The sequence below is a fragment of the Myotis nattereri genome (genome assembly GCF_964212035.1).
Source record: "Myotis nattereri genome assembly, chromosome: 2".
Lineage (NCBI taxonomy): Eukaryota > Metazoa > Chordata > Mammalia > Chiroptera > Vespertilionidae > Myotis > Myotis nattereri.
In genome coordinates this window covers 173,170,359-173,196,692 of record NC_138076.1, presented here as the reverse complement: position 1 = coordinate 173,196,692, position 26,334 = coordinate 173,170,359, and the positions used below count along the sequence as shown (strand labels likewise).

Genomic DNA, 26,334 nt, shown 5'->3' with positions numbered 1-26,334 from the left:
CTATTTGGGAAAAAAATGAACTTTTGCTATTATCTTATTTGTTTACTTGCTACAAAATTTGTCTATAGTATTAAAATTTTAGATATTCTCTCAATATTATTCTTCTCCCTACCTGTAACTGATGATAACTAAGCAAAGCCACTGCCAGAAAACCCCAATTAAGCTATTCTTTTTTCTGTTGTGAAAGGCATAATTTATAAAATGGTGACCTTTTGGTAGGCTAACAGTATGTTGATGAACTTCAAGTGAAGTGAAAGAAAAAAAGAGTGTTTTGTATTATCAGTGCTTACATTTTCTAAGGAATCACGTGAGGCAGTAGAGCTTTTAAAGGTCATAGTTTCTTTACTTTGAGAGATATTAAACAGCTTATGAAAATAGAGGTCAGCTACATGATAACTGGAAGAAAAGAGCATTCCCCAATGAGAAAGGAAGATATTCGTGATTACACTGACTATCCCTTTTCAAGATTGTATTTAATTGTCCCTAACCCCCCCCCCCTCCAAAATTGTATATAAATGCCATGACTGTAAATGATTGAATGTACAGGTCTTAAGATCAATAGCTATTGATCTTTCAGGATGGATGCTAATATGGTCAGCATATACTAACCATTACAATACGAGCTAATGACCTCACAGCCTAAATAAATCTTCAGTAATGTTTACGTTTTTGTAGAAATTTTATACATTTCTGGATTTTGCGAAAACGACCCTAAGTAGCTACTAGGAACATAAAATAAATAATCATTATTAGTAAGAAACTCACTTTTTAGAAATCATTTTTGCTTTGAAGATCACTAAAACAAATAAGAAATAAAAGAATACCAAGACTAGGTTAACATGGAGGCAAGGTACCTGGCCACCTTAAAGAAGAAATGGAATAAGGGTATTTTGTCTGTCCACTACTTAATGGCACCCAATGTATGCAATAGTAGGATTTCATGTGTGGACTGGAAGAAACCCTGGCCACAAGTTATTTCTCCCTTTACCCTAAGATATTGCTTGAAGTTCTTTTTTAAAAGGGCACTGTCTTCTTTCATTCTGTCACTGTCAGGGGTTACTCTAAATGCAAAGCTTATTAGAGAAGGTAACTATTGTCATAGTTTTAGTAGGTTTTAAAGTGACCAAGAGTTCTCTTCAGAGAGGGAATGTTATGATACTTTGCTGGAGCAGATATTCACAGGAAGTGGGAAGCCTGGGGACCAAAAGGCAATTCTTCTGAACTGACAGAGCAATCTTATCTGCCACTGGATCAGCTTCTATAACCCTGGAATTTATAAATACTGACCACAATATAAAACATGGAGGATGACAACTAAACATGAGAGGCTAGCTTTTAGGTTGTGTTTTCCCATCTGGAAGTTCTCCTATCATCTGCTGACTACATGTCCTCAGGGAAGTCAGTGGTGGCCTCAGCCCAGAGTGCCTGTCATTGACAATAGCTCAAGGAATGGATGAGTGTGTCTGTGGGCGTCCTATGTCTACATACTTGTGTATGCCTAGAGTCATCAAGACATACGATGTGCCATCAAGGCTGTGCCAATAAAAATTTGGTGATTATTTTCAAATGTAATCCATGGAGAAAAGAATCAGAGAGGGAATGTACAGATTGGTGAGTGTGTACACACTAGTTGGTACCTACTCAGCTCTCCATCTGAAGTGTCTTACTAGTGATCCAGGAACTGTACTGGGACATATTTTGCTGGTGAGGAAACTCAATTGCTCCATTTTTGATGGCACATTAACTCTTTCAGGGCCCACTGAATAAATTAGCTCCTCTAGGTCATTAAGCCTGTCTCTACAGGACATGACAATTTCTACCTGGCGTTGTATCTTTTACTCCCAAATCCCCCACACTTGCTCTGAGCACACACATATTCTTTGTCTACTCAGGGAGAAAGAATGTGTTCATTCAAATGTCATAATTGCTCTCTGATTGCAACTCAGTGATTCATTTTGCTTCTTTTCAGGGATCTCTAAGGATTTCCTGGTGCATAGTTGTCAACAAAGCCTCACTGTCTTAGTTGTCTAGAAATGGTATAATTTCAGGGGTTTTGAGTACAGTACTGTGTTCCAAAGTATCTTTTCCTATATGCAAAAGCCAGCATTACTGATTCATTTGTGGTAGGAGTTGGAAAGATACTTCAGGATTCCATAGTCCTTTATTAAAACATAACTCGCATTAAGAGACTGTGCTATCAGGACCCATTTCAGGGAAATAAATTGACAACTATTTGAGAGAGGCCTATAGTGCCCCACAAGAGGGTGTTTAGAAAAGTGTGTGGTGATTGGGGTGCCACAAAGGCTGGGAACATCATGGCCCTTAATAAGCAGGCAAGACAGAGTCTCACAAAAAATAATCTTTTTCTCCTAAATGCCAACAATTGGCCCTACTGAGAAGCAGTTTTGGAGGCAAAGGCAAATGTCACCTCTTTCTCTGCTGTGTTTAGGGCTACCTTGGAATATCATAAATTAATATACATTAAAACAGGTAAGGATGATTCCAAAGGGACACAGTATTCTCACTCAGAGGTGTTTTAGAGCAATGTTCCTTTCATATGCATCTCATATAAGTCATCTGGTATCCTTTTAAAAATGTCAATTCTGATCCAGGAGGTCTGGGTAATGCCAAGTTCTTGGCATTTCTAATAATCTCTTAAGTGATACTGTTGCTGCTGGTCCACAGAACACACGTTGACTAGAAAGGATTTATGATAAAATGCACATGATCTTGAATAAAGCATGGTCTTGGATAAAAAGATGATGAATATGAAAGAAATCTGACAATATCCTAAAAAAATAAATTTTAGGCCCGGAAGACTTTGAGTAATTGTTGAAAATCCCACCAAGAACCCTGGCTGGTGTGGCTCAGTTGGTTTGGCATTTTCCCGTGTACTGAAGGGTTGCTGATTCAATTCCCAGTTCTGGCACAAGGCTGGGTTGTGGGCTCAATCCCTGGTAGGGGATGTGCAGAAGGCAGCCATCAGTGTTCCACTCTGATGTCAATGTTTCTCTCTCTCTCTCTCTCCCTCTCCCTTCCTTTCTCTATAAATAAAAATCAATAAAATACCTTTTTAAAGATCCCACCAAGAGATTGGTAAAGCATAAGAAAGTATATACTTAGCATTCTTACCTATCTGAAGGTGTTAGCGAACATTTTCTGATGGCGTACTTCCTGAAGACACCAGAAGTAATTATTTCCTTATCTCCTTCACTGTCTCCTGTTGGTGAAGCGTCCAATAAATGTCAGTCTCATTAAATATTCCTTTACACAATGCATAGCAGAGCTGGTTCAAACATCCCCTCCCCGCCTTTTACTAATCTATCACAGCAGCCTCTCTGTTCTTTCCTCTGAGATGAGCAATGTCCTTTTATCTTCACAGGTCAATGGGAAGGATCTCTCAAAGGCCACCCATGAAGAGGCAGTGGAAGCTTTTCGAAATGCCAAGGAGCCCATTGTGGTTCAGGTGCTAAGGCGAACGCCTCTCAGTAAACCAATCTATGGAGCGGTCCCGGAAGTGCAGCTCATGAACGCCAGTACTCAGACGGACATTACCTTTGAGCACATCATGGCCCTGGCTAAGCTTAGGCCACCTACCCCTCCGGTGCCGGACATCTGTCCATTTCTGCTCTCAGACAGGTATTTCACTGTCACTTCTCCCAAAGCCCTATTTCTTTTCATTCATCATTGAGAGGAGGTGTTGGAAAGAATCAGTCACACTAGCCAGTTCACAGTTATTGAGACAGGTGCTCAGTGATGTTTGGAAAATGTCTCCACTGTGTCTACATCCAATTAGTTGTCAGCTGTCCCTGCTAGCTACTTCCCCTGGCCAGACTGCTGCTTCTCCTCAGGAATCAGACTTGCTGAGGTGCAGTGAAAAATTCGGGCTCTGATTAGTGCATCTTCGTACTTCCAGTCATCAAACACCTTGTGCTCCTCATGAGCACTGGTCAGGGAAATCGCTCTGCTCACCTAAGCTGCCAAGAACCTCATTAAGACTGACACAGAAGCGACATGTTGGCACTGTGTTCTCCACTGTGGGTCGCCTCTCTTTCTCGCTTTTGCTTTTCTCTTCTTTAAAGGAGAAGCTAAGAAATTAATTTAATTACAGTGTAATTCTCCACAGAAAGCAATTACTCAATATATTGAGATGTAAACAGAAGGTTTTGGCTGTCAGAGAATAAGTACAGAACTATGAAATAAAGAACTATTGAAGGAATCTTTCTTCCCAGTTTTTACCTAATGTAAAGGCAGAGGTATTTTATTCAAACAATCCTACTTGTATAGTCTTGGAAGTACGTTCTGCCCCATACATTTTGTTCTATGACCTTTTAAGCAAATAGTCAAACATGACTTAGATTTTGATTGGTAAGAGCAATAGTCTCTTTAGACTGCATTTTCATTGCTTACGGATCCATTCTCCACTTAGTAAAACACAGATCTGGTCACGCCACTTCCCCACCCTTTAGTGGCTTTGGTAAGTCTGTTTCAGTGGGTCACGTGTGTACATTAGAATCATCTGGGAGCATGGAAAAGCAATATCAATTCATTGCCCAAGTCCCACCTCAGGCCAGTTAATAAGAATTTTGTAGAATGAGGCCCAAGCATTGAAATACTTCAAAAACCTCCCTAGGACATTGTGATGGGTAGCTGTATTTTGGAAACTACTCTTTGAAAACTCCAGTTCCAGAAGAGTAGAGGCTCTGTTTGTCTTGCTTAGGAATTTATTAACTCATCCATTACTCATTAAAGAGCCAGTTATGTCAGGCAGTGGGACTTGGTGCTGGGCATAAAACTGGCAACAAAATAAAGTCACTGTCTCCTAGAGCTCATAGTCTAGAGCAGCCGTGGGCAAACTACGGCCCGCGGGCCGGATCCGGCCCGTTTGAAATGAATAAAACTAAAAAAAAAAAAAAAAAAAAGACCGTACCCTTTTATGTAATGATGTTTACTTTGAATTTATATTAGTTCACACAAACACTCCATCCATGCTTTTGTTCCGGCCCTCCGGTCCAGTTTAAGAACCCATTGTGGCCCTCGAGTCAAAAAGTTTGCCCACCCCTGGTCTAGAGGGTAAGATAAACAATTCCCAAGCACACAAATATTTGATACTCATTAGCATAGCCTGATACAGAATAGCCATTCAATCAATACTTTCTTGAATGAATAATAATAGCTTAGATTTATTAGCTTTCCTAACATAGTTTAGGTAATATTCCCAGTGTTTTACATTGATTAACTCATTTAGTCCTCACAAACCTTTGGAAGGTGTGTATTATATTATTACCATATCCATGTCCCAGATGTTGAGTTGGCCAACGTCACTTAGCAAAGAAATGACAGGGCCAGGCTTCTGAGCCAAAGAGGTCTGATGGCTTCTTTAACCAGTGCTGCTCTTCCTAAGCCCCACAGGTCTTATCTTAGAGGCAACTTTCCTAGCAAACTTCCTAGGACTGCAGTAGGGACATCCCCATCATGTGCTTTCAAGGCTTCTGTATTTTCCCCTTAATTATTGCACTATTAAAATTCCCACTTTGCTGCTTTACCCAGTTCACAAGGCAAGAATTGGATTTTGCGCACCAGCCTATTCCCCGTAGTTGGCCTAGGGCCTGGCATCTGGTAGACATGCAGTAAATGTTTATTGAATGAAAAAGGTGTTCCTCCTGGCAGGACGCCCTTCTTACTAACTGAGGGACAAGGGCAACACATCAGATGCCCCAAATAGCAAGTTTAACTTTTTACCAGCCCAAATAGGCTTTGCAGAGCCAGTCCAGATTAAACAAGGAGGGTTTACCTGTTAGACCCGCAGGCAAGGTGCTTTTATTGTTCGGGTCCACATTCCTTAACCCTGTATGCAGCTGACAATAGTGAGAAGAGGCTGGTGGAATATTTACACTGTGTGAAGATAGTAAGATGGTCCTCTCTCCTTTTTCAACTAATGATGAGAGAACTAATTTATACTACTAACTCCAATATTTCAGAAATGACCACACTGCCAGGTCTTAGAGGTCTCTCCTGCAGTGAACTTGGTTTATTGCACGTAGACTTCTTCATTGACTTTTAGAAATAGAGATGACCGTCCTAGCCAGTGTTGCTCAGTGGATAGAGCATCAGCCTGTGGACTGAAGGGTCCTGGGTTCAATTCCCATCAAGGGCACATGCCTGGGTTGCAGGCTCGATTTCCCAATAGGGGGTGTGCAGGAGGCAGCTGATCAATGATTCTCTCTCATCACTGATGTTTCTATCTCTCTCTCCCTCTCCCTTCCTCTCTGAAATCAATAAAAAAATATATATTAAAAAAAAAGATTTACAAATGGAGATGACCTCATGCCCTTTGCTGTTGAACTTTGCTTAGCCTTTGTATGGTGTAATATATATTCTCTATCATAGCATATAATTGGAAAGCACTTCTATCAATTCTTTAAAACTTTACTCAAAAGTTAAGGGATACATAAAAGTCATGGACAGTGTCTTGGATCCCCCTCATTTTCTTTACTTAATCAGCTCTGTCTGTCCCCAGGAACTTTCCACAGGGATTATGGAACCCTGTGGCTTATATATGCCCTATATACAAGAATTTCTAATGAGGTATTGCCATGAATGTCATGAATATTTGTACATGTGCCCTTTTTCAAAGAGGAGAAAATATGGGTTATTAGAGAGAATGAGGAAGAAGGTCTTAAGGAATGGTAGCATTATGGAAAAGGCCATCTGAAAAATGTATGTTTGAAAACAGAAGTCAAAAAATAGTTCTGGGCTGTGTATTATGAAATAATCAGCATTTTGTTACAAAAATACCCCCTTTGGGGTACACTGCTATCGCAAATGACGCACACCCATGTATGGAGCGAGTCCCACTTGGTGAAATGCTAGCAGAGCCAGAGAGTGGTAATAAAGCACCATGGCCTGTCACAGAGCTCACATCAGCCTTCACGGAATGCAGCTCTGACCAGGGGCCCTTATCTCAGAATTCTTTCAGAAAATCAAATTGATGGACTTCATGTAGGTGGAGAAAGAAAAGCAATGGGTTATCCTGAACTGTAGTTCATTTAAAGGCTAGATCAGTACGGGTCTCATCGCAAAGCAGAGAAAACGAAAGTGAAATTCTAAATCGGTTTTAATCTCGAAAACAACCCTTCTGATCCATTCCTATCATCTTGCTACATTCCCCATAGCTGCCATTCTCTTCACCCGATGGAGCATGAATTTTATGAGGACAATGAGTATCTCTCCAGCTTGCCTGCTGATGCAGACAGAACAGAGGACTTTGAATATGAGGTAAGATCATTTTCACACCACTTCACATTTCTTCATGAAGTTACGGTTGAGGTGTTTTGCATAAAAAAGAAAAAATTAATGTATTGCTGTGTGAAATGTTTTGTCTAGTACATACCTATGATAAGGTCTTTAAACATTTTTAGTATTAGCTATTTGACTCTAGTATTATAAGGATATGCGGAAACATTTTTATAATGTAAGCTTAAAGATAATTTGCTCACATTTCTTGTTGCTCTTGATAGATAGTATTATGGCAGCCACATTTTTTTCTTCTTTCCATAATAGAAGAGGATTTCCAAGTATAGTTTGGAAAAGAAATTGTATTAAGAACCAAGATGGTAATTACTATTTTTATTCACTATATTGTATTTTAATTTTAATTGATAAACTAAATTTTGTTATATTAATTCCCCTTCACAAATTAAATATTCACTTTATTTGTGACCCAAGTTTGTACTCCAGAGAACAGTTCCACCAACTTTCTAGAAAGAGAGATGCCTTCAAGCCCTTTGTTATGGAACTGGGTTTGGCCTTCACAGGGTGTACCTTAGAGTGTCTGTACTGTGATATGTAACAATTCCAAAAGCCCATCTGTTAATTATTTAAGAGCTTTCACAAAAGTTAAAGGATTTATCCTAATATTGCCTCTGCTCCTGCCATCTGTAAATCTTGGAAAGGTTTCAGCCTTCTCTGACATTTGGAAATAAAATAGATTGAGGAGGTAAAGAAGGTTTGGTAAACAGGCAGAGAGCCCATGATTACCTGCCCTTTTAATGCAGTAGATGATGTCATACAAGTTCAGCAAAATGTTCTTTTCCATTTTACAACCAGGAAATCCTGAAATCTCTTCCCTTAGGAGGATGTAAAATCAAATAAAGTCGATTCAGCGAAGCTCACCTAAAGCAAATAGACGTTTATTTGAAATCTTCCCCCTGCAAAAGTCATTTCGGGGGATTACAGAAATCAGTATTGCTTTTCAGCCAGCATCTAGAAGTGTGTGCAGTGATGCCTCGTATCCGAATGGACAGTTTTGTTGTTGTTATTGTTCACGTTAATTTTTATCCCCTCCTCTCCGTTAAGTTGATTGAAAAGTTTTATTTTATTTTATGAATCCACTCAAGCCCTGGTATGCACTGAAATATCCATTAGGTCTACTCATGCAAAATGAATTATAAAACTGAGTCACTTATCCCAATAATTTAAGATTAAACAATGTTTTTCTTTCAGTTAATGAATTCTTTGAGTTTGGGGACTGGAATTACCTTCAGCTTTTCATTTAGCTTGTGCCTTAAATTTTTATTAAAATAAATCTGTGAGCTGGGGGAGGGCTTGGGAGAGAGACTTGCTTAGGCCAGCAGGTTAACAGTAAAAAAAAAAAAAAAAAAAAAAAAAAAAAAACAAAACAAAAAAAACAAAAAAAAAAAAAAAAAAAAAACTCCTTTCAATTAATTAGCATACCATTGAATATTACATTACATACAGATTTTCTTTCATTTCTATAGGGCTACTGTAAGTGAAACACACCCTCATTGTGCTTGTTGATCCTCACCAGAGGATACATTTATTGATTTTAAAGAGAAAGGGAAGAATGAGAGAGAGAGAGAGAGAGACCTTAGATGTGAGTGAGAAACATCTGTTGCCTCCCATACTCTCTCCGACCCGGGAATCAAACCCACGAACTTTTGGTGTACCATACGAAGCTCCAACCAACTGAGCCACCCGGCCAGGCACATCCTCTTTTTTTGAGGGATATGAGTCACTACTAGATGCAGCATCAGTGTGATGACAGTGGTAAATGCTCAGACAAGTCCTCTGTAGCCTGTAATCTCAACTAATCACGGCATTTCAGTCATTAATTTGCTGTCAGCTGTGATTCCTTTGCCAAAGGCACCTTTCTGAGTGATTGAAATAAAGAATGTTTCTGTGAAATTTAAATAAGAAAGAAGTTATTGTGACAGGCTTCAATCATGAGAGAGGATGCATTTGAGAACATTATGCCTGGCTCATGGTGGGGATGCAGACATGGGGATAATTTACCAAGTTGGGGAGAATAATGGTTCTACCTAGGGCTTCCCAGCCTGCTACAGTTATGGGGCAGATGTGCACACGCCGTCCCGCATGGCTGCATCAGATGAGACTGTGGAATCTAATCAGTCCACCACTGTCGCCAGAGCTGACCGTGTCCACCACATTAAAGGGGGAGATTTAGAAATGCTAATCCGACTTTATGTGCAGTAAAAAAAAAAAAAAGAAAGAAAGAAAAAGCTAATTAATTAGCATATCATTGAGTATTACATTACATACAGACTGTGCTTCTGTGACCAGCAGAGATGACCCCGGCTCCTCTAGGAGCCAGGAGCTCTGTCCTAACCCAGCAGCGCCAGGGACGCACTGGATGATCACCTTCAGAAGGACCGGCTTTGGGCCACTCAAAGAACATTACAGGACACTGAGGTCTGACAGCCAAATAAAGCACTTCATCTCAGAGAGAGATACCCATTCCTCCTCCACCTAGACATGAATACTCTTCACCAGGCAGTCGGGAAGTGGAGAGAAGACCCCTTTCCATCTGCTCTCATTCATTTGCGCCATAAGTATTTGTGGGGGGCTGTTTCTCTCTTTTCCATGTCCCGCATGGAAAAGGAAACAGTCCATTTGCTGAGTAGAGGAGCTGGGGGTTAAGAAATTAAATAAAGACCAAGATGCAGAAATAGATTTTAAGCTGGGGCCAGGTGGGCGCCATCCTCTCTGATGGAGAGGCGGCAAAACGGGCTGAGCCACACAGCGGGTTTATTTTAAAGGCCTAGATTTACATATCTAGTTCTGCCCCTGTCTGATTAACTTGTCCAGCCTTATTGGGGAAGCATGTTCCCAGGGCGTGGCTCTGCCTATGCTCTGAGTTCAGCTGACAATAATTATAAGAAAATGCCTAGGTGCCTCCCAGGCGGCCCTCTACAGTATTTAATGAGCACATAAAGAGGCCAGCTTCTGAGTGAAGTTTGGTATTGATTAACTCCTGCCCTAGTGGAGCTTAACCTTCAGGGGAGAGAGATGGACAATAATCAAATAAGTGACAACGTAGTATGTTAGGTGGTGCTGGGTGCTAACGGAGAACAGCAAGCATGGGTACCTGAGAAGGAAACGCATGGTGTTGAGATGGGGTGTTGGTATCTTATACAGGAGGTCCAGGAAGGCCTCTCTCCGACAAGTCCTCAAGGCAGCAGGAGAGCTAGCCATGGGGATATCTGAAGAGGTGCTTTCCAGATAGAGGGAAGGGAAGGACAAAGGACATGAAGCAGGAGTGTGCTTGGTTGGAGGGGGAGTCAGAGTGAGCAGGGGCCTATCTTGGGTAGCCTGTGGATTTACTACGAGATGTAAACTTGCTGGAGAAGAAAGATCAGGGCCATGTTGTAAAGCCTCGCCCAGGAATGGGAAATGTCTGGCCCGTGGGCCATAGAGGGCCCAGAAAATTATTTGGCCTGGCCCTGCCAAGGCATTAGGGGTGAGTTAATTAAATGTTGAACCAAATAGAGCAGGATAATTTTTAGGTTGATAAATTTGTATGGCCCTTGAATGATGTTATAAATATCTAAATGGCCCTTGGCAGAAAAAAGGTTCCCCATCCCTGTGCCCAGCCAGATCCCTCTGGCTACTGGAATGAGATTGACAGAGGAAGCCAAAGTGCAAGGGAGAGGCGGATTGGATCTGGGTGGTGAAGGAGGAGACACTGAGATGGTCTGAAGGACAGCATCCACCCCACCCAGCTCGCAGGGCTTTGCCCAAATGTCTGTGTTTCCATTACTTGCCTCATCACTTTAATATATTTTATGCTATGGTGGTTTATCTTCTTCTGACTTTTTAAAAGTAAAATAGCACAGGCCAAAGAGTGAAACACAGCTTCTGACATCCACTGAAACTAGCATAGTAAATCCACTCTTAAAAAGACTGAAAGTGTACAGAACTGTGTTTCTGAACTTGCTAAAATGCAAACTATGCAATTATGTGGGTCGTTTTTAAAGGCCTACTTACTACTGACTCAGTGAACCAAAGCTGATCCAGCTATCTTGTGAATATATAGTTAGGGACTTTTAGTGCTTGGGTTGTTGACCCAATAGACCAAAACAGACCTGACGGTCTCGTAAATACATATTTGGGGACTTTTTGACTTGCAGATTGCTGTATTGATAGACTGTAACAGCCCCCTAAGAGCCCTGGTGGACCGCAAATGCTTCTTTGGAGATGTGATAGTGTGCGGTGTTATGGGGACTGTGGTATGTTATGGACCTCTGTGATATATCAATGACACCCATACCTCACCACAGCCCATCACCACTTTACCTCAGAAAATTATTTGATTGGGTTTAAAATTTCCCCACGGTGCTTCAGAAAAAGTCTCAAAAGACCAGCCTGCATTAAAAGACTCACAGCTTGAAATTTGCTCTCTTTAAAAAAAAAAATGATGGCATTTGTTCTCTAATTAAAAATGATAGAGGGCTTTAATTTTATTTTTGAGAGGAAAAAATAAAAATGCTTTTAAATTTAAACAACGCAACCTTCATGGGTGTTTATGCCCCCAAAATGCCACTGAGTATGTTGCCTCCTCTTCTCTACTTTCAGCTTTGCTCATTCTTCCCCCAGAGCCGGCTAAAGGCTGAAATAAATCATAAATAGCCCTTAGCAAGTCAAAGGCAGGTCTCAAACCCAGCCTCTACCAGAAATAATGTAAAGGGAAAAGCTTTGAGAAATATAGCGCTCTTTCTTCCAACTCCTAATAAAGATACGTTTGCTACTGCTTCAGTTGCAAGATGAATTTTCTGCAGTATGTGCCATTAACTCTCAAAAGTCAGTGCTGGGAGAGGCAAGACAACTAATCAGTGCAACATTTTGATAATATGGAACATTCGCATTAACCAAGACAAGCAAATGATTTAAGCAACATTTCTGAGCCTGCAGATATTTTCGTCACTTAAAAATGCTACTTGAAATCATTTTTCCTGCTCTCTCCAAGCTCAGGATGAAGAAAACATATCCAACAGCCTCAATTAAGTACAGTTAGGGTTCCCCTTATGTGTGCATTGCCATCGAAATGAAAAGGCATTTAGCACTTTGCTTGAAGAGGTATTAAAGGTGGAAAGAAGGACAAGTATATGTCAGAGTTCTGTGAACGTGAAAACCAAACCAGTTTCTATAAATAGAAAAGAGCATGTAGCATATTAATTAGCTTCCTCTTGGCAGTTCTTATGCAAAGCGTAAGTAAACCTTTGTGCTGTGCTGAGAAGTGTCCTTTTGCAAAATTTAGCTGGATGCCTGTGAATATGTGCAAAATTTAAGTATATAATCTCTCTCTTGAATAGTTGAGGAAAAGAGAAATATGAATCAAGGACCCGTTCATTCAAAAAATTAACAAGGGAATAAGCATTAATGAGATTTCAGTCATCCATTTGAGCAGCTTCAGGATATGTGAAGCCAAATCTTCCTGGTGTGCATGTGGAGAGCTTTGTGGCTCCTTTCTAGGCTGTGAGGGCTGAGGCCGTATCTGCCTTGTTCATCATTGCATCACAGCACCTGTTTCACAATGGGTGCTCAATATCAATGAACGAATAAATGAAGAATTCCTGGCTGTCTGCATGGACCCACTTCTTGGCACTGCAATACCTTTCCTCTTTTTTATACAAGGGAATTGGAAAGGAACCAAGACCTCCATGCAGTGACAACAGATATCCCCTTTCTAACAGATATTTATTCTTTATGACAGGGGTTTTAATTCTAGTACCATATTTGTTTCCATTAAATACTTCAAAGGAAGGGCCAAAAGGGGGGGGGGGAGACATGGAGAGATAAGTAAGAACTAGAATTTAAATGTTCTCCATGAAAATTCATCTTTGTGATTATTATTTCATAAAATCACAGTATCTTATACGTAGTATGAATTTGACATATTCTCTAATCTACCCTGGGTCCCTTAATAATTTTTTTTCACCAAGGTATCACTTAGCAAATTTGTGAACCACTACAATGGATGGGGAATTGAGTGCCTCCCCAAGTAGCCAGTTCTGACGGACGATCTCTGGTTATTGAGAGAAGGAAATGTATCAAGGAGTTTGAAAATCAATGATGGAAGGAATATATTTGGAAGAAATATATGAAACATAACTCATAAAGAGCCCATATATTATCCTTACATTGTGCTGTATACTAGAAAAAGAGAAAGTAGTGTGTAGAGTATGAAAGTGTAGAATTCAGCGTTTTTTAATTCACTAAATGCTTTATATTTCATATGTTCCTTTTTTCTTCCACTTGCTAGTCACATTGTAGAATTATTAATGAAATATCTAAAACAATTTTATACCACTTACTACTGGGGCAATAAAATCATTCATTTAAGAAATCACCTTCATAAGTTTCATTCTTTGGGGAAATTTATTGAATTGAAAAGTGATCTAGATGAAGTGTGAAAATATTTTTATTACTTGAACATTTAAGATAAGATGATGTTCGCAGTCAGTTTGGAGTTGGTTCATCGAAATGTCGATTAGTGACGCCACCATTTTCTCTATTATGTCAGATTTAAATCTTAATCATGGAGGCCAAACTATTCAGTTGTCATATATATATATATATCCAGACCCTTTGAGTCCTGCTCCTCCTTCATATCACCACTGACTCTTCTCTCGTCTAGTCTAGGCTATTTCTTGGTCTCCTCAGACCCCTCACTCGACAGTCTCTGCAGTCCAACCTACTAACCACTGTCGACCAGTCCTCCTCAAGGGTGCTTCTCATTGGATCTCTCTCTGTTCACCATCCCATATGACTTTGTTCTTTGAATTAAATCTAAATTTCTCTGCCTGGCATCCTTTGTACTATGTCACCACCTGCTTTCTTAGGCATCTTGGAGTCAAACACTACAGGGCAGCAACACTCGAAGAAAGCCATGTGATTATTTTTTTTCTCTGTGCCTTTGCTTTAGGGCCTCTCTGCAACTCAAATACCTTTCTCAAATTTCTTTCCCACCACTAAACTCTCATATCACATTCTGAAAATATATATTTTTGTCATTATGCCCTGGGTTATAGTAACTTGCATACTTATCTTTTTCTTCTAAATAATTTGTAACCGAAGTATCTAATTACCTATCTCCAGGAGAGCCTAGCACAGGGCCTGGTAGACAGCGGGCACTCAGCAGCATTTGCAGGATGAGTGAATAAACTACTGGTCATTGTTGCTATTGTTCTTATAAGTGTCCTGAAAACCAATACAAAGGGTTCAATGGGGAAAAAGGAAAAGAGAGCTGATGGGGAATCGAAATTTGAAATAAAGTGTGAAAGTTTTTTTCTTAAAATCATTCAGTTAACAGCCTAGACATTAGAATAAGTAGACTTAAGCATATACTTGTGCCAGATTGTAAAAGAAAATTTTCATTTTTGGTTGCCTTTCTAACAAGGAAGATGTGCATGGAGAACCCTAGTAAATAGACTTGCTAATGGCCATAGGTAAAAAATGATTGGGGTTCGGTTCATATAAACATGCATCCTAGTTTGCCCTAAACCTCCTCCATGTATGGCTGGTGTTCCAGTTTATTTATGAATAGCACCCACTTTCACCTTCAACAATGTCCTAGATGCACTATACTTATTCCTAGTTTTTATACTTGTTGACCCTTCATCTAGGGCTGAGATTTTGCAGTCACATTTTATATAACCCTAATACTCTAAGCAGAGATGACTCAGAATTTATTAATTTGTTTACCCATATTTATTAAGTTGAACAATTTCCTTAAGTTACTTTCTTTTTTTAAAAAAAAGTCCTCCTTAAGGAGTGACTAGAAAAAAATGCCACAGAGTTGGAAATAGTCATCAAAGTTATTGTAATTCTTTTAAGTTTATTACTGAAAGAAATGAGATTAGTATTGTTGTTAATTTGGTCATGTAATTTTATAAAACAAACATGAGGCAAATTTATCTTTCACCTCACTGATTATGACAACACTAAACCTTATTTCCTAAGAAAACAATGACAAGTAAATTTAACTCTCCAAGCTAATTATTAAACAATGTAACAATGGGTTCATTTATTTTACTAGGAATCTAGATATAAAAAGAAGATTCCTTACACGATGTATATGAATTTTATCAAAAAGCCAACATTCAGTTTTTATTTGAAGATACTCATTGTACACATTCAGATGATTGCTTTGCATTACTGAAAGGTGTTTGTGAGAGGTTGTGTTTAAGGTGAACATTTGCATTTCAAATCCCTTTTTCCCAATGACTTCCATTGTGCTTTGAAAAACTGTTTTCCTAGGGGCAAAGAAAGGACAGTTGTCTTTTTCAATATAAAGTAAATCACCAAGAGGGATTTCAGTGTTCCTTCCAGAGGCAATATAGTCCAGTGGAAGGAATCTAAATAGGGAGTCTGGTCCCAGTTCTAACTCTTGTCTATTGAAGGGACGGGTCATTTACCTCTTGAATCACAGAATTCTCACATGTGAGCTTTGTGGGGATGTCAGTGTTAGTATGGAATGACTTGTCATCATATAGTTGTCCCATGGTAATAACTTAAAATGAGACAAATTCATAAACAGAGCCTTAAAAATTTTACAAATATTTTAACATTTCAAACATATCAACCATATTTTAGATTTTTTTTTAATAACAAGGGCACATATGGCCACACATTGGTCAGTGTCTGGTACCATATTATACCAATTGGTACCAAGTAGTACAACTCTTCATATTATCTCTGACTTTAGCTTTAGTGTTTAGAACAAGTTAACTCATACATTTGCCAATTAGAAATGCCTCCAGCTTTGCTCTTCTTTCTCAAGATGTTATGATTTCATACAAATGTTGGGGGCTTTGTTCTATTTCTGTGAAAAATACCATTGGAATTATGAAAGGGTTTTCATTAAATCTATATGTGGCTTTGTATAATATGGATATTGTAACAATACTAATTTTTCTGATCCATGAACAAAGAATATCTTTCCATTTATTTGTGTCTTTTTCAATTTCTCTCATCAAAGTCTTATAGTTTTCCATGCACAGGTTTTTCACATCCTTGGTTAAATTAAATTTTAAGTATTTTATTGTTTTTTTGATGCTATTGTGAGTGGGATTATTTTCTTTATTTCTTAGCTATTTTGTTGTTACCAGTAGAAACCAAAATGATTACCATACTAGAGGCCTGGTGCACAGATTCGTGCACCGGTGGGGTCCCTCAGTGTGGCCAACGGGGAACCAGCCAAAACCGGCTCTCCGACATCCTCTGAGCGGTCCCAGATTGCGAGATGGCAGTTCTCAGGTGACGTACCCTGGAATTGGGCTCCCTCCTCTCTACCAAGTGAACACAGCTCGGCAGCTCCTATGTTGAGCGTCTGCCCCTTGGTTGTCAGTGTGTGTGCTGGAGGTCTGGTCGCTTGGGCTTTTATATATATACTAGAGGCCTGGTGCACAAAATTTGTGCACTCGGGGGACATGGGGGGTCACTCAGCCCGGCCTGTGCCCTCTTGCAGTCTGGGAACCCTCGGGAGATAACGACCTGCTGGCTTAGGCCTGCTCCCGGGTGGCAGAGGGCAGGCCCAATCCCTAGGTACAGCCCCTGATCTGGCTCAGAGCAGGGCCGATTGGGGAGTTGGGGCGCCGCCCCCTGTCATGCACAGAGCAGGGCGGATTGGGAGGTTGCGATGCCACCTTCAGTCACACTCAGGGTAGGGCCGATTGGGGGTTGGGGCACTACACCCTGTCACACTCAAGGCAGGGCCGATGGGGAGGTTGCAGCGCCACCCCCTGTCACGCACAGAGCGGGGCCCATCAGGGGGGTTGGGGCTCTGTACCCTGTCATGCACAGAGCAGGGCCAATCAGGGTGTTGGGGTGCCGTAGCCTGTCACACACAGAGCCGCAGGGCGATCAAGGGGTTGGGGAGCTCCCCCCTATCAGGCACAGAGCAGGCTGATCAGGGGGTTGGGGTGCCTTCCCCTATCACAAACAGAGCAGGGCTGATAGGGAGGCTGTGGCCCCGCCCCCTGTCACACACAGAGCCGCAGGGCGATCAGGGGGTTTGGGCGCTGCACCCTGTCACGCTGATCGCCAGGAGGCCTCGAGGCTCCGCTGATCCCGGTGCTGGAAAGCATATTACCCTTTTACTATATAGGATAGAGGCTTGGTGCATGGGTGGGGGCTGGCTGGTTTGCCCTGAAGGGTGTCCTTGATCAGGGTGGGGGTCCCCACTGGGGTGCCTGGCCAGCCTGGATGAGGGGATGATGGCTGTTTGCAGCTGGTCACACACCCTTCAGGGTGGAGGTCCCCACTGGGGTGCCTTGCCAGTCTGGGTGAGAGGCTGAGGGCTGTTTTCAGGCTGGCGGGTGACTGAAGCTCCCAACTGCTCCTTTTCTTCTTTTTTTTTTTTTTTAATCTGGGCCAGCTTTAGCTCTGAGGCTTGGCTCCAGCTCTTAGTCCTCGGCTGCTGAAAGCAGGTTTCTGGGGTTTTGTTTAGCTTCTATATTTGTAACAATGTTTCAAACTGCAAGCTCAGAGGCCGGCAGCGGCAGGCGGGGAACGTTGGAGTCCTCCGTCACTGAAGCAAGCAAGCCTCATGTTTGCTTCAAGCTGCCTGGCTGCCGGTCGCCATCTTGGCTGGAAGTTAATTTGCATATCGCCCTGATTAGCCAATGGGAAGGGTAGCAGACGTACGACTAATTACCATGTTTCTCTTTTATTAGATAGGACATTGTCTAGAGGCCCGGCGCATGAAATTTGTACATGGGGGGAGGGTCCCTCAGCCTGGCCTGTGCCCCCTCGCAGTCTGGGACTCCTCAGGGGATGTCCACCTGTGGCTTAGGCCCGCTCCCCACAGGGACCGAGCCTAAACTGGCAGTCAAACATCCCTCTCGCAGTCTGCAACCCCTTGCTCCTTACCGCCTGCCTGCTTGCTGCTCCTTAGCTCTACCTCCATTGCTGCTGCACTCGCCATCTGTGAGCCCAGCTTTTGGCTGAGCAGCACACCCCCTGTGGGAGCAGTCTGCCGCCTGGTGGTCAGTGCACATCATAGCAACCAGTCGTCTAGTCATTCCACCATAACGGTCATTTAGGGTTTTATTATATAGACGTTGACTTTGTATCCTGTAATTCTACTGAATTTGTTTATTAATTACACATATTTTGGTGGGATCTTTAGGATTTTCTACATATAAGATGATATCACATGCAAACAAAAAATTTTGCTTCATCTTATCTGTTTGGGATGCCTTTTATTTCTTTGTTTTGCCTAATTGCTCTGGCAACAGGCATACTGAGAGGGAACACCCTTGTCTTGTTCTCATCTTAGAGGAAAAGCTTTCAACCTTTCACCATTGAGTATGTTAGATATGGGCTGGTCATATTTGGCCTGTATAATGTTGAGGTACAGTACATTCCACCAATACCCAATTTGTTTAGAGTTTTTAATCATGAAAGGATGCTGAATTTTGTCTAATGCTTTTTCTGCATCTATTGAGATGATCATATGATTTTTATTTTTCATTCTATTACATTAGTAGAATGGTTTGCATATGTTGAACCATCCAGGCATCTCAGGGATAAATCCCACTGGATCATGCTGTAAGATTATTTTAATGTGCTGTTGAATTCAATTTACTAGTATTTGGTTGAGAATTTCTGTACCTATATTCATCACAGATATTGGCATGTATTTTTCTTATTTGTAGTATCTTTGCCTAGTTTGGGTATCAGGGTAATACTGGCCTTGTAAAATGAGTTTGGAAGTGTTCCCTTCTCTTCAAATTTTTGGAAGAATTTGAGGAGAGTTGCCTTAATTCCTCTTTAAATGTTTTGTAGAATTCACCAGTAGAATCATCGGGTCCTGGGCCTTTGTTGTGAAGTTTTTGATTACTGATTCAATCTCCTGCTTATTCATCTGTTCCCTTTTTTATATCTTCATGATTAAGTCTTGGTAGGTTGTATGTTTCCAGGAATTTTTTCATGTGTTCTAAGTTATCCATTTTGTTCTTAGCAGTTTCTCATGATCCTTTGTATTCCTGTCATCTCAATTATAATGTTTCCTCTTTCATTTCTGATTGTATTTATTTGAGTCTCCTCTTTTTGTCTTGATCTGTTAAAGGTTTGTCAGTTATGTTTATATTCAAAAAATCAGCGTTTACCTTCATTGACCATTTCTATTGTTTCCCTGATCTCTATTTCATTTGTTTCTGTTATTTCCTTCCTCCTAATAGCTTTGGGCTTAGTTTGTTATTCTTTTTCTAGTTCCTTTGGTTGTTTATTTGAGACCTTACTTTTTACTTAATATAGGCTTTTAACTTCCCTCTTAGGCCTGCTTTTGCTATATCCCATAGGTTTTGGCATGTTGTTTTTCCATTTGCTTTAAGCAATTTATTTTCTTTTCCTTTTGATTTCTTCTTTGACCATTGGTTATTGAACAGTGTTGTTGCTTTTCTAATGTATTTTTATTGATTTCATAGAGGAAGGGAGAGGGAGAGGGATAGAGAGAATCATTGATTGGCTGCCTCCTGCACATCCCCTAAAGTGGATTGAGTCACAACCCCAGGCGTGTGCCCTTACTGGGAATTGAATCATGACTTCCTGGTTCATAGGTTGACACTCATCCACTTAGCCACACCAGCCGAGCAAGCAGTGTGTTGTTAATTTCTACATATCTGTGAATGGTTCAGCTTTTCTCCGGTTATTGATTTCTACTTTCGTATCATTGTGGTTAGAAAAGATAATTGATAGATGTTAATCTTCTAAATTTTCTAAACTTCTTTGTGAATTAACATAGCACATGATTTATTCTGAAGAATGTTCCATATGTGCTTGATAACATGTATTCTGCTGCTGTTGGTTTGATTACTCTGAATATGTGTGTTAAGTTCATTAGTCCAAAGGATATTTCAAGTGCAGTGTTTTTATTGATTTTCAATTTTTACTTATTGATTTTCAGTGTTTCCTTATTGGTTTCTAATTGATGACTTATCCTTTTTTGAAGTCTTCTATTCTCATTGTATTATTGTCTATTTTTCTTCAGAGTTTTCAGTATTTGCTTAATATATTGACCCCTATATCATTATATAATGACCTTCTTTGTCTATTGTTACAACTTTTGACTTAAAGTCTATTTTGTGTGATAGAAGTATAGCTACCCTTGGTTTCTTTGGGTTTTCATGTGCATAAAAAAAAATATGTTTTTCATCCCTTCACTTTGAACCTATGGATGTTCTTAAAGCTGAAGTGAGTCTGTTTTAGACATTATATAATTGGGCCTTACTTCTTTAAATCTATCCAGCTTTTTTTGTGCCTTTTGCTTGGAGAATATAATCCATTTTTCAAGTTAAAGATAGTATGTAAGGCCTAACTAATGTCATGTTATTAATTGCATCCTGGCTGTTTTGCACTTCCTTTTTACCTTCTTCATTTGCTGTCTTATTTTGTAAATTGATGATTCATTGACTTTGCGATGGAGGTAGAAATGAGAGCATGGAGATAAAAATGTTGCTTTAACTGTTAAATAATTGACAATCACAAGATATTATTTTAGGTATTTATTTAAATAAGCACTAGGTCATGATTTCTGGTGCCCACATCCTTCTCCCCTTGCCGTATTGTATTATTATTATTTGTTCTCACTTTGGGCTCCCCCAGAAGTCTCTGAGCTTCTTTAGTGTGGAGGCCCTTGTACTATGTATCTTTGTCTTTCAAGTACCAAGTACATAGTAGAATGATTGAAGCAATAACTAAATCTTAAATATACTTGCAGGCTAAAGTTTACGTTTTTAAGGAGATTTAGAGCTAAAGCTCTTCAGATGCTCTCATTTTTTCATCAGTTGTTTTATTCTTCAAATTAAATATTAGGGAATCATAATTTTCTCTAGCTAAAATTAGAAATTATTATTTCCTATTGTAGTAAACATGACTAAAATATCACACACACACACACACACACACACACACACACACACACTATTACAAAGCCTCTGACTTTGCTTCTTCATAGTCTAGTAGGGCATTTAGAATGTAGTGATGAAGCAAATATTTGAGTTCATTTGAAACTCAGAGAAAAATGTCAATAGTAATTGATGTTTACAGATGAAACACTGGACAGTAGTATTTAGAAATACAACAAGAAATAATCTGCACCTATAGTCACCATTAACAGAAGAGAATGGGAAAATGTGAAGATGAAGGGCACAAAATTGACCAGATTTCCTCTCTTAGGACAAGATATTTAAGGCAATATGAGTTGGTACTTATATTAATGCAAGTTATAGAAGCCATTGTTTTGGAACCCAAGCCGATGTGAGGTGTAGGTCTACCGCAGAAATTGTTCAGTGCCAGAGTTAAAATGTGACTAGTCTCACAAACACTGTTTTGCCCATGCTTTCATTTTATTATTCTTGCCCTCTTGTAGATATTCCCTTTTCGTGTTTCTATTTGTTTTTCAGTAGCAAAATGTTGACAGTTAAATCTATAACCTTTTTCCTTATTCCGTAAAATACATTAAAACCATTTATTCTTTCACTCTCCTGAGAAGACCAAGTTTTAAAGCCCCAGTATTCTTCCCAGTAGGAAGTAAAAGATTGTGTAGAAAGCAGTAACAGAAAAAGAAGTTCCTACTTATTATGAAAATAAAGTAAAAACAGTATGTACTTTCTCTTTTTTTAATTTTTAGATTTATTTTTTCTTTATTTTCCATCACCATTTATCCCTCATACCCTCCTCCACCTTCACCCATGTCCTTCTCTCTCACCCCCGAAATCACCACAGTTGTCAACGTCCATGAGTTCTTTTTGTTTTTTACCTTTTTTGCTCAATACCTCCCCGACCTCCTCACAATACAACCGCCCACCAGAGCTGTCTGCCAGCTCTCTATTAGGAGAATTGTAAGCGCTCTCTTTTCAAATACAAAAGGAGTTTTAGTAATCAAGTAATCAAGTCATAATAAGGGCTATTAGAAGCAGAACTTTAAAATGAAATTGGATACAAAGACAACAATTAAATGGTGTTTAGACAGAAGAGAATTAAGAAAACTTTGACATGGTAGAATTTGAACCATGAGAAGGTTATGGAACCACACATGATTTTGACAGAGGAAAGTAAAAACCAAACAATGAAGGTTAAAAGATTTAGCTATCACAAGAATGATAAAGGTGCTCAACAAGAATTTCTTTTTTCTCTTAAAAAAAGACTTTATGATTATTAAAGTAACAAATAATCATTACTCATTTCCTTATGAAGATCCCCCTTAGGCATGGAATTGATTATGTGTTCTTCTCTAGAGTGTATAATTGTCAAGAGTATATAATATTGCATCTCCCTCGGATAACCACACTAAAACTAACACATCTACAAAGTGTGATGTATCTTATGAGAAAGGTCTGAACCTCCTGAATACCCATTGGAAGGGCAGCGCTTTTCCAAGAGGATGTTTATGAGTAACTGCAGGATCCATGAACAGCTGTTGAGCCTTTTTATAGCCAGGAAGCACATAATCCTTAAAGAAGTTCTCCTTTCATTGACTTGTACATGACTACCTGCCACATAAACACGGTGGTAAATCCTTTTAAACAAAAGTTTTGAATATGCTTTAAGGAAATATGAGCAATTTGGTTGGGAAATTCAAAGGAAAACTGTGAGTCCCCGAGTGAAGACACTTCTGTTTCTGGTTAGGAACGATGTAACTACTTCCTGTATGATATACACAGAAATTAACAAAATCTCTCCTTTCACAATGAAAGTTGATGAGACTCCAAAATTGTGTTTCTCTACTTCATATCATCCAGATGACCGCTAGCGTTCCCATTGCTTGCTTTCTTCTGTGTTAATTTCAAGGTCTGAATTTTTCAAATGATGTGCTTTAGGATTTGTCCACCTTAAACATTTTAGTAATCTAATTTAATGCAATAAAACCCAATGTTGGATGGGTAAACAAGTTCATAGACCAAGTGTAATTCGTATAGGTGGCAGCACATGTGAATATTCAATTAGTTTTACTGGCTGACTCTGATAGAAAAAAATGTATTAGCTTTATTCCGTTTCTAAACCAGACTGATCATTCCAGATTCAGTCCTATTCCTTTTGTCTGTCAAAAGCAGTGAACGTCATCTGTTCTCTCGGGGACTTCTCTCAGGTGTGGAGACATTATTTTTAGAGTCATTTCCTGTCATTTTCTGTAATGATCTTAAACACATGTATAATTGTATAGCAGCCGTAAAACAAAGTGTAGATGCCTGGAACATGATAATGCAGGGTGATCTGATACTCAATTACTTAAAAAAGATTCTAGAATATTTTCTGACACCCACATTATTTTGCTTGTTTTCCATCTATATAAAATAAATTGCCTTCACGAAGTCTTTTTTATTGTTCCTTATAAATACCTACACATTAATTTTCAAGACAACCCTTCAAAATTTGTGTTCCCAACAAATAAATGCCTTATTATAGCACTCTGGTTGAAATAAATTTTTTATTTAGGTGTATTTGGAATAAGCCCAAGTCAAAGTCCACTGTTTAGTACCTGTGTGGTCTCTCTGAGCCTTGGGTTCATCATCAGTGCAAAGAGAATATTGATAATAAGTATTTCTTAATATTAAATGAGATAGCATATGAGCACATATAATACAATGGCTGGGAGGTATGTAGATAAAGATAGATATAGGTATATTTCATCATTTAATCATTATGTCTCAATTTTATCACCTTGAGTTGAGAACACTTAAGCAGAAAGAAAGAAATGCAACTTCAGGAGAGAAATTCTATGTCTTATGGATTGTAAGGTCTAAGTACAAGTACTTGAAACATCAACTGTGAGCATCCCACAAGAAAACATAATCTGAGTGTCACATCAGGCCTAAATAGACATGTGTCCTTTATTTAAACAGAAATGCTTAGAATGAAGCCTATTTGGATCTTCTCTATTCTTTTATTCCCTAAAGATCTTAAAAGAATGTTTTGATTCTCTGCCACTTTTTGAAGATCTCATTTCATTTCTCAGCCCATTAAAATGTAATTTGAGGATGAAAATTAATAACTGAGTGACCAAATCCCGTTATACCATCTACGTGCTTATCCTTTCAGCAGCATTTGGTGCTGTTAGCCATCTGATTTTTTGAGATGCTCTTCTTCCTTTGCCTGCCTAACACTCCCTGCCTTACCTCCTAATCTTATGACAGCTCTACCCAGACTTAATTCCATTTCATATCTCTAAGTTTGGGGCTACTACAGCCTTATCTCTTAGGGTCAAGGGGAGGGGTAAGCAAGCTGATCTGTGGCTCTTGGTGTTCTGAGCTGGCAGGGAGAATGGAGCTGAAAGAGGAATTCACATTGCACCGCCACCCCTCAATGTGTCTAGAGCTCCAACCTCAGAGCCTTGCTGGTTCAGGGTTGCGTTCCAGGCAACCCCTGGGTTCTCATCCTCTCTTGTTTGAACTTTAATGTAATCCCTTCTGCTTTTCATCATCCTGAAATTTCTCACAGTTTCCAACCCACCAAGGCTCCCTTTTCTTATTTTAAATCATCATTGTGATTTTTTCAAACCACTTTTCTTATATATTCTAGGGTTTGGAACAGGAGAGGAGATGATAGTCTATGTCAGCATCAATGTATATTAGTTTCTCCCATTAAACTTTTGGCTCCTTTCTTCCAACTTCGCATGTCTCTCATTAGGTTTGTATTCAGTATATGTCTGTCAAATAATTTTTTGTGTGTTCTTAAAATAAAATGAATAAAGTATTGGGTTTTTTTTTAGACTGGAGTAAGGATAGCCCTAGTAGTAGCAGTAGTAGCAGTAGCAGCAGCAGGAGTAACAGAAAATTAAAGACAGGGATAGATCTGAAGCATATATTTCAGAGGCAAATTTGAAGAGTTGGTAATTGTTGGAAGTTAGAGGATTAAGGAAAGGCGTAGCACAATATTAGATTTGTTTATTAAACATAAATCCCTGCAAATTAAAGAATTTTTGCCAATATTTACTAAATTACTAAGTGTTTCATTGCTTTTCAAGTTTCATATACCCTACATGCAAAACTCATCTTAGTCCTTAGTTTTATAACTTTATATACAATTGTATTCTTTGATTTAAAACTGCACCCTAATAACTGTTATTGGGAATGTATATTGGTGCAAACTCCAATCTGAAAAGCAGTGAAAAACAGTATGAAAATTCCTCAAAAAGTTAAAAATACAACTATTATATGATCCAACTGTCCTGCTTATGGGTTTATATCCAAAGGAAATGAAATCAGTATTGCAAAGTGATATATGTACCTCCATGTTCATTCAGTATTATTCACAATAGTCAAGACATGGAATCAACCTAAGTGTCCATCTATAATAATAAAAGTGTAATATGCAAATAAACCCAACGACTGAACAGCAGAATGACCGTCCTAACAACCTTCCAGACGACCACGCTATGACACGCACTGGCGCCAGGCCAGCCAAAGCAGGTGCGATGTGATCGGCGCCAGGCCACCCTCTCGGGGAGCCCCAGCTGGGTGGGCGTGGCCTCCCTCTATGGGGCGATCGATCATGGGGCTCCATGGTCGATTACCCAGCAGAGGGAGGCCCCGGCTACCAGCCAGCGATGCTGTTGTGGGTGTGCAGGGCCAGCTAGCGATCGCCTCACAGAGGAGGCTCAGGTAAGCCAAGTGATCATACCCCATGCCTGTCACCCATAGAGGGAGGCAACCAGTGGCGAGGGTGGGGGAACAACACTGCACAGATGGCAAGCAGTGACAGCAGTGGGGGCGGGGCTAGCTGCTGGCAGCCAGGGGAAGGAAAGCCCTGATAGGCCCTGATCACCGGCCAGGCCTAGGGACCCTACCCAAGGGGTCCCGGATTACAAGAGGGCACAGGCTGGGCTGAGGGACACCCCCCACCACCATGCACAAATTTCATGCACCAGGCCTCTAGCTGACAGATAAATGGATAAAGAAAATGTGGTCCATGCTGGTACATACAATAGAAAAGATGGAAATCCTGCCATTTACAGCAATGTGGATGGACTGAGGGCATTTGCTAAGTGAATAAGCTAGTCAGAGAAAGACA

At 39.9% G+C, this 26,334-nt stretch overlaps 1 protein-coding gene across 1 annotated transcript in view; it reads left to right on the top strand.

Annotated features, from left to right (window-relative positions):
• PDZRN4 (PDZ domain containing ring finger 4) overlaps positions 1 to 26,334 on the top strand; it is a gene marked incomplete at its 5' end in the record, with an annotated part of 347,855 nt that overhangs the window by 284,231 nt on the left and 37,290 nt on the right. The window contains 2 exons of the mRNA XM_081082843.1: positions 3,383 to 3,639; positions 7,176 to 7,278. Of these exons, the coding sequence (XP_080938969.1) occupies positions 3,383 to 3,639; positions 7,176 to 7,278 (360 nt within the window). The remainder of the gene's footprint in view (positions 1 to 3,382; positions 3,640 to 7,175; positions 7,279 to 26,334) is intronic.